The 8,954-nt window shown below is 36.8% G+C and overlaps 1 protein-coding gene across 1 annotated transcript; it reads right to left on the bottom strand.

Moving 5' to 3' along the window:
• Positions 1–313: 313 nt before the first annotated feature.
• LOC128984179 (uncharacterized) lies at positions 314–5,622 on the bottom strand. Its single transcript, XM_054403473.1, has 2 exons — positions 2,283–5,622; positions 314–2,118 (listed from the first exon to the last, which is right to left on the bottom strand). The coding sequence occupies exons 1-2, from the start codon at positions 5,620–5,622 to the stop codon at positions 314–316; spliced, it is 5,145 nt and encodes a 1,714-aa protein (XP_054259448.1).
• Positions 5,623–8,954: the final 3,332 nt, after the last annotated feature.

Raw genomic sequence — 8,954 nt, 5'->3', positions numbered from 1 at the left:
TATAATTTAAAATGTATGAATCCAACTAAAAGCTTGAATTTTTTGTAGAGAATGAAATTAAATGAAGATTATAAGATGAGAAAAAAATGAACACACTTTTGGGATAGGAGAACAAGCACTGTTTTTATTTACTTTTTGATACACAACATGTGTTAGCAATAGAGAATAATTTAATTTGATTAAGAACACATGTTAGTTGCAAGGAAAAGAGATGTACATTAAATAAAACATAGAGTGTTAAATAATATGAATGGTTAAAGTTTACTGAACATACCGGGGGCCTTGAATCCCCAGTGGATTCAACAAAAACAGTTCACGAATCCACAGTTGGCAGGGGAAACACTTTGTGGGCAGATCTTCTGAGGTTGCCACTTGATGTTTTTAAGTCTATCACTCGCACAACCCCATCAGCCCCTGGATGAACTGCTGTAATTCGAGCGAGAGGCCACGAGAGAGGTGGTGAGTCCATATGTACCAAAACAAGGTCACCCACTTCAAGATTTTTTGATTTCCGAGTCCACTTGGTACGTTGTTGCAAGTTGTTTAAGTATTCTAGGTGCCATCTATGCCATATGCGTTGATGAAATGCTTGAACTAGCTGCCATTGCTTGAGACGGTTTTCAGGAACTGTCAGGAGATTAGGTTCAGGTACTGCTGTGAGGGGTGCACCAATCAGGAAGTGTCCGGGAGTCAGTGCTGCGAGATCCGAAGGATCATTTGAAAGAGGTGTCAGTGGTCGGGAATTGAGCATTGCTTCGATTTGGGTCAACAATGTGATGAATTCAATGAGTGTTAAGACTGAGTTTCCCATTACTCGACGGAGATAATGTTTCACATTCTTTACAGACGATTCCCACAATCCTCCTTGATGCGGAGCGGCTGGTGGATTAAAATGAAAATTGATGCCTTTAAGTGAAGAGAATCGTTGAATCTTCCGTTTGGAGTCTTGACAATAAAGAGATTTTTCAACAATCTTGCTTAGGGTAGAGTCAGCACCAATGAAGTTGGACCCACAATCCGAGTAAATGTCGGAAGAATGTCCTCTGCGAGATACAAATCGAGTCATTGCAGCAATGAAAGATTCAGTCGTTAGGTCTGTTACTACTTCCAAATGTACAGCTTTCGTGACGAGGCAGATGAAAGTACAAAAGTATGACTTTATGTGTCTCACTGCCTTGAGGTTGAAGATTTTTACAGTAAAAGGTCCTGCATAATCTATGCCGGTGTGGAGGAAAGGTCGAGCAGGAGTTACACGAGACTGAGGGAGATCAGCCATGAGAGGACACACATTTCTAGGTTTGACTTTGAAACATCTGACACATTTATGGATACGAGAGCGTATGGCACAACGGGCAGACAGTATCCAAACATGTTTGTAAAGTAATGCTTGAGTAAGCTGAGGGCCTGAATGAAGATTGTAGATATGGTAGTGGTCAATGAGAAGATTTACCACATGATGCTTTTTTGGCAGAATAATGGGATGTCGAGCATCTTCAGGAAGTGATGTCTGAGAAAGACGTCCTCCAACACGCAATAATCCAAATGAGTCAATGAAAGGTGAAAGACGTTGTAAACGAGTGGAGCAAAATGATTTCCGTTTGAGGCAGTTGATTTCTTCTGTGAATACTTCTTTTTGTACAAGTTTAAAAATGTGATATTTTGTGTCTTTCAGTTCCTGTGTTGAGATGAAACCTTGGCGTTTTTCAGAATCTTTACAGTTGTGTATGAAACGAAGGACGTAAGCAAAAATCCTAAGAAGTCGTTCCCATGAAGAATATTTAATGAGAAGATTGGTCAGCGTAGATTCAGTGGTAGTTGACACAAGTACAGTTAGAGGAGTGTGTTTTACTTCATCTAATGTTGAGATATCTGTAGGTGAAAAAGTTACATCAGGCCAGTTTGAAGGGGGAAGAGAAAGCCAAGAAGGCCCTGACCACCAAAGGGGGTGAGACACAAGCTCAGTGGCTAGAATACCTCTTGAAGCACAATCAGCAGGGTTTTCCTTGCTAGGGATGTAACGCCAACAGTGATAGGGGACAAGTTCTTGTGTTTGGGCGACTCTGTTAGCCACGAATGTTTTCAGCCTGTAAGATGGAGTTTGAAGCCATGTCAAGGTTACTGAAGAATCACACCACAAATAACATTGGTTGAGTGAAATTAAGGGTTTGAATGAAGAACAACAGAAGTTTACGAGTTGAGCTAATAAGTGGGCAGCGCAGAGTTCTAATCGTGGAAGAGTCACCTTCTTGAGAGGGGCGACTCTAGTTTTGATAAAACCATACGTGTAGTCACTTCTCCGTTGGGTTGGGAACATCGTACATAGACAACAGCTGAAAACCCACGTTCAGAGGCGTCTGAGAAGCCGTGAAGTTCAACACTAGAATTTGGAGAGATTTTCAATGCTCTAGGGATCTGAATGTCTGCAAGTGCTGGTATCGCTGAGATAAAGTTACTCCAAATTGCACTAAGTTCTGGAGTGAGAGGTTCATCCCATTGTAGACCGGTCGTCCAGAGAAGTTGAATAAAACATTTCGCTGTCATAGTACATGGGCTAAGAAATCCACAAGGATCGTATATTTTAGCGACTAGACTGAGAACGTGACGTTTAGTTAGTGTTTTTGGCGGTAGGTTGAGATGAAATGAAAAATTGTCCGAGTCTGGAGACCAGTGTAGGCCAAGAATTGAGAAATGGGGATCAGGTGTATTTTCAAGAAAGACTGGAGAGTCTTTATGAGTGTCTGGAAGAGACTGAAGAAGCTCGGGAGAATTTGAAGTCCATTTTCGAAGTTCAAAGTGTCCACGGTTGAGTAGTTGAATGAGTTGATTTTGAAGGTTCTTTGCTTCATCTACCGTGTCTGCTCCAGTTACAATGTCGTCTACGTAAGTCTGAGTGCGCAAGACATTTGCTGCTTCAGGGAAGTCTTTACCTTCGTCTTCAGCTAACTGGTGGAGGGTACGAATCGCTAAGTAGGGTGAGCTATTTACTCCAAAAGTCACTCGAGTGAGTTTGTATGTGGATATATCTTCAGAGGGATTGTCACGCCACAAGACGAGTTGGAACAGTTGATCGGAAGGTTTGATTAAGATTTGAAGATACATTTGGCGAATATCGCAAGTGAAAACGATATTGTGTATTCTGAAATGTAGCAATATATCACAAATGTTGGTCTGTAATTTAGGGCCGGTCATGAGAGAATCATTGAGGGAAATTCCAGAGCTGGTTTTGCAGCTTGCATCATAAACGATTCGGAGTTTAGTTGAGGTACTGGATGGTTTCACAACTGCATGGTGTGGCAAGAAATAGTGAGGAGAGTTGATATCTAGATGAGGTAGTTTTACCATATGACCTTGAGAGATGTGTTCATTTATATTGTCAGAGTAAGCTTTATACAAATCAGGAGAGAGTGTAAAACGTCGTTCAAGTGAGTGAAAACGTCGTTCTGCGATGAGTTTGGAAGATCCTAAAGGTGGATGATTTTCTTTAAATGGTAGCTGAACTAAGTAACGGCCATTTTCGTCCCTAGAGTGGGTAGCTTTAAACAGATCTTCACACTGTTGCTCTTCAACCGATATCTTTGAGGGTACAGATAATTCCTCTAATTTCCAAAATTTCTGTAGAGAGTTATGCAATTCGTTGTCAACCGTTGAGAGCAGAGAGATGGATGGAGTGTTGGCAGGCTGGGAATCGGTTGAACAAGGTGCATTCCCCATAACAACAAAGCCAAAGTGAGTTCCCATCATGTTAGGCATGTTAGGGCCGAGAGAATAGTTTTCATTCGTTAAAAGAAGAGGGAAGAGAGAAGCTCCGATCAGCATGTCAATGGGCCCTGATAAGTGGAAGCTGGGATCAGCAAGGGGGTAAGGTTTTACTTTCAATAGAACTCTTTGTGATATTTGAGATCTAGGGAGATTGACAGATATTTTATCAAGTATGTGCACTTCATGGTTGGATGCAACTAATTTTCCTGCCAGTGTGTTAACAGTGAGGTTCACAATACCCTTTGTGAGAGTTGGAGATTGAGAAAGACCAACTACTTGTAAGTTGGATTTGAAACGAGGTGCATTCAGTAGTTGAGCAGCTTTTTCACTAATAAAATCACACATGCTGCCACTATCAATCAATGCTCTGAACACATGAGAAACGTTATTTTGAGCAGTAACTTTAACCAGTGTTGTGCCTAAAATTACAGTTTTAGGGATTTGATTAGCAGGACTGGCTTCCTGTGAGCAAAGAGATACGGTAGGTTTTTCATTCGAAACATGAGTGGTTGATGGTTGTGATGATGTAGAACCTTGAGATGTCTTGTCATGTTCAAAATGAAGTAAGGTGTGATGACGTTTGTGGCATTTGAAGCAAGATGCTTTAGACTTACATGCCTTAACATCATGTTTTCCGAGGCAAGAGACACATCTGTTGTTGTCCTTTACGGTTTTAAAACGTTCATTTGAAGAAAGAGAGAGAAAGCTAGGACAAGCATAAACCTTGTGGCCGGTTGATGAGCAGACAAAGCAGGGAAATGAGAAAGGATTTTTTGAGTTGTCTTGATTTGATGGAGTTGGAGTAGAGACCATTGTAACTTTCTGAGCTTGAATGAAAGAGGGCTTGGATGTGAAAGATTTGGGTTTAAAATTTGAATTGTGGTTGTTCGTACTTTGAGCAAACTTGGTATGTAACACAGCGTCTTCCATTTGGTTACACTCTTGATTAAGAAACTTGACTATTTCGACTACTTCTGGTAGAGAATGTGTTTCGCATTTTATATTAATTCTAAAAGCCTCTAGTTGTTTTAGAAGGTCATTGTCTAGTTTTCGTAAGAGTATGGTGGACAACAGAGGGTTAGAGTTAGAAGTAATGTCACAGTCAAGAGCTTTAAGTGCTTCTGTGTGTTCATAAAACAAGTTGAGGAACGTTCTGAGACATTTGTTTGAGGTAGAGGAAATGTCCGGTAGGTCGATCAGTTTGTTTAGGTGAAGTGTAGTTAACCTTCGGGTGTTGTGGTATCTGTCTCTGAGGAGCTGATAGGCAATTGAGTAATTGGCTGAAGTGATACTGAAAGCTTTTACGAGATTTAGTGGTTCATTTTTGAGCACGCTGAGAAGATATTGAAATTTAGTGACGTTTGAAATGCTTTCATTCAGATGGATGCTAGTGTCAAATAAGTTGATGAAACTTACCCACTGTAGAGGAGAACCATCAAACGTGATGAGGTCTAGTTTTGGGAGTCTTACGTGAGCAGATGATGAAGCTGAGATGTCACTAATTCTTGTTGAATCTTTACTTTCTTCTGGAACATCTTGCGGCTGCTGTTGGAGAAGGGCTTCAATCCGAGACTTGGCTTCGACGAATAGCAGTCGCAGTTTGTCTTCAGTGTCACTTACTGCATCCAAATCTAATTCTTCTGATATATGTTCCAAGGCTCTTTCCAGGTAATTTTCATAGGCTTCATGTTTCTTTTCTAACTGGTTCGAGAAGTTGTTTAAAGTTCTGATTTGTATCACTGACAAGATTGAGGGGGAAAGTGTTTCAAGCTCTTGTACAGATTTGAGAATCTTTTCAAAAGAATTTTGTATGAGAAGGGTTGATTTGTTGAAGTTTGAGAGTGAAATTGATCTGGTAGCCATATTGGACAAAACAGATGGAGTGAAACTTTACTAAGAATTAGATAGAGTTTGTGACACTATGAGAGTGGGGAGAAACATAAAGAGATTGAATGATAAAATAAAGATATTTCGATAGCTTGAAAGTGTTCTGAAAATTGAATCCAAAGACTGAAATTCAAAATCCAGGCTCGATTAGGACCAATGAATTTTTTGTAGAGAATGAAATTAAATGAAGATTATAAGATGAGAAAAAAATGAACACACTTTTGGGATAGGAGAACAAGCACTGTTTTTATTTACTTTTTGATACACAACATGTGTTAGCAATAGAGAATAATTTAATTTGATTAAGAACACATGTTAGTTGCAAGGAAAAGAGATGTACATTAAATAAAACATAAAGTGTTAAATAATATGAATGGTTAAAGTTTACTGAACAAAGCTGAAAGAGTTTCTTATCATAGCATGCTAAAACACCTACGTCAAAACAAATTGTATTCTTTCAACGATCGCAAAACAAATCTTAAAAGTAAAAGTGGTTTTTACCAAAGAAATTCCCTGCAGTGTAATAAATATCCGTACCGTCAAAAGTTGGAAACAAAGTTAATCAAACTACTCTTGCAGGTGTAAAGCAAGATATAGTTTTGATACCTATGTTATTCGGACTAAATATATGATCACATTCACTTAAGCACTGCAAACATATTAATGCAAAACCTTTTGCGTTATTTTTTCTTATCTAGCACTTAATAAAATAATGTCCACAGCCTCCTGATAATGGGAAGCTATTGTGACCCTCAACTCACAAAATAGGCGAACACTCTTTGAAAACAATATCCTATACGAAGACTAACGTATACTACAAGGGAAACTGTCCCTTTCATGAGCAACTTACGACTACTGGAACAATAAAGGAAAATCCAGAACCTGCTTAGGTGGTACTTCAAGATATCAGAAACTGCAAATCTTTGTTTTATTATTTCACTTTGTTTATTATGTAAGAGTGAGTTAATAAAAAAAAAGTATTTATAACCAACATGGGCTGAGCAAAATTTAGAATATATTACTTAAAATTCCGTTTTAAATCATTATGTTTGAACCTTGTATATTAGTTTCAGGATGGCAATTAGCCTACGTTTTCGCCAATTATTAACCTTCTTGATATGCTATTTTAATCAATGTTCTGAATGGTAAGTTTTAATTAGTTGAAACGTTTTCTCTCGAATGTAAACATTTTACATTTTCAAATAACTCATTGTACGGACATACAATTATATTGGCTCGAATTTAAATTAATAACTACAGTTTTCAGTTTGAAAATGGTTAATCATCAAAAATAATTTCAGAAATCGTTTTCGTAATAACTTATTTTGTTATAAATTAACACTGCTGTTATATTTGTAATTAATAGAAAGGGATTCCAGTAATTTCAGTTTATCATGCTTATTGCAGCATTACAATTAATGGAGACCACGAGATCATATCAATAATGCTGTTGCGGTGAATTGTCTGTATCATAATCCCCTGGGGACAATACAGGTGTCACCGTTGGCATATTAATTGAGATAGTATTTCAGTGATATATTGGGAAGTTTTGAAATATATTATCACTTTCATAGTTTATGACTGTAAAAATTGAACGGAATCGTCTAATTTTAAACAATAAAGATTTTTTATATATTTATGAAACAAAATATGTTAAGTTTGGTCATAATTTAACATTAAATAAGCGATTTTTTTATTTTGCTCTACACTATGTCATAAAAAGATGTTCATAATACAATAGTTTCTTTTTTCGCGTGAGTATTTCAAATTGTATTTCCTCGCATCCACAAACTCGTTGACTTTAATTAGTTTTTAAGTGAGGTCGAAAACTGCAAAAATGTTAGTTTTACTATTAAATAAAACCTTACAAAAATGTTCAAAGCTATGATTCAATGACATATATATTTGTATGAGAGTCCATTATCGACTCTCTAGTAGTTCTATATCTCAAATAACTATAATGTTCTCACTACATACTTAGACACTGTTTTGTTTACAAGTGATAAGCACAACCTGTTCTTTTTTATAGATTTTCCAGACAGTTCCTTAACATGATACATTTTTACTAACTGGTAGTCACCCAAAATGACAATCTGAGCCACTTATTCATTTTTTATTTCTAGCTTTGAATACAATCTATTGAGATTTTTAGGTGTGTATTATCTTCAGAATGGAGGCAGATTTATTCTGATAGCCAGAGGTTTCTACACAATAGCCAGCTTCAGATAAAACCCAGACGTTATACTGAATCCCAACCTGAATACAACTTTTGTTTGCCTGAATATTATTTCGATAATACAAAGAATTAAATATATCAATACCTAATGTACTGCTTCCTATTGCTTTGTTATATTTTTCATCTAGATATCCGAATCAATTACAGATAGTTTATTTTGTGAGAATGCGAAAAAAGAAATACTGTTTTATTGTTTTCAAAGTAACACAAAAATAAACTTAAAAGTACTAAACATATTTTTGAGTTATAATTTTTTCAATTATAGAGGGAGTAAGTAAATCGACCAAAATACCTTTTAGCAAATTTACAATATAGGGAATAAGCATAATGAGTGAAGGTCTCATGGTAAGATACCCCCCCCCCCCTCAGAGACCAAAACACTACACATTCAAAATGATCCCTACAATCAATTGATTTATATGGCTAAAGTTTATTGCTGACCCAGATTTGCTACAAATAAATAAATTTTAATTGCCAGTGCATACTAATAAACAAATACATGTTGATTATTTACTACAACCATTTCATCATTGTGAGAAACTGTACAGCATGCAATAATTTGAAATTCATACTCTATTTTTATGCCAAATGTATAATAAAGTATAACAATATGATCAGTATGATCTCCACCACATATTGATTGGACAGTTTGGTTGTTTGCAATGGTTCCTTTGAAACTTGTATTAAATTTACACATTAAATGAATAAAATATTCGTTATTAGGTGACATAGTTACCCCTGAGTAGTGACATATAAGACACTTCTTCTTCTTATAACAATTTGGTTTAAAAAACTGTTACGATTTTGGTTTGTCCTATTTGTTTTGATGAGGTGTAGTTACTTGAGAAGATCGGTGGGGATGGAGTGGTAGCAGAACTACGTGAGATAAGTGATGACATTAAGACTAATTTCATTAAAACTACTCTAACAAACAGAAATTTAGAGACCTATGCTCATTTTACAGACTTCACTGTTACTAATATTATACTAAGAGCTCCACCTTTTACAACGAAAGAGCTTCCTAACAATATTTAAATCATCTCCAAACCCGGATACTGTGAATTGCGTAAGC

Source organism: Macrosteles quadrilineatus, unplaced genomic scaffold, assembly GCF_028750875.1.
Source record: "Macrosteles quadrilineatus isolate MER2022 unplaced genomic scaffold, UCM_ALF_1.0 Scaffold_2__2_contigs__length_208266976, whole genome shotgun sequence".
Lineage (NCBI taxonomy): Eukaryota > Metazoa > Arthropoda > Insecta > Hemiptera > Cicadellidae > Macrosteles > Macrosteles quadrilineatus.
This window is presented reverse-complemented; position numbering and strand designations above follow the sequence as displayed.

What these genes read in the sequence shown, in the direction of transcription:
- LOC128984179 (XM_054403473.1), bottom strand. Translation starts at nt 5,622, where the DNA reads ATGGCTACCAGATCAATTTCACTCTCAAACTTCAACAAATCAACCCTT. An exon ending in CAACGGAGAAGTGACTACAC is followed by an intron (nt 2,119 to 2,282) that starts GTATGGTTTTAT and finishes GTGATTCTTCAG; the next exon opens with TAACCTTGACATGGCTTCAA.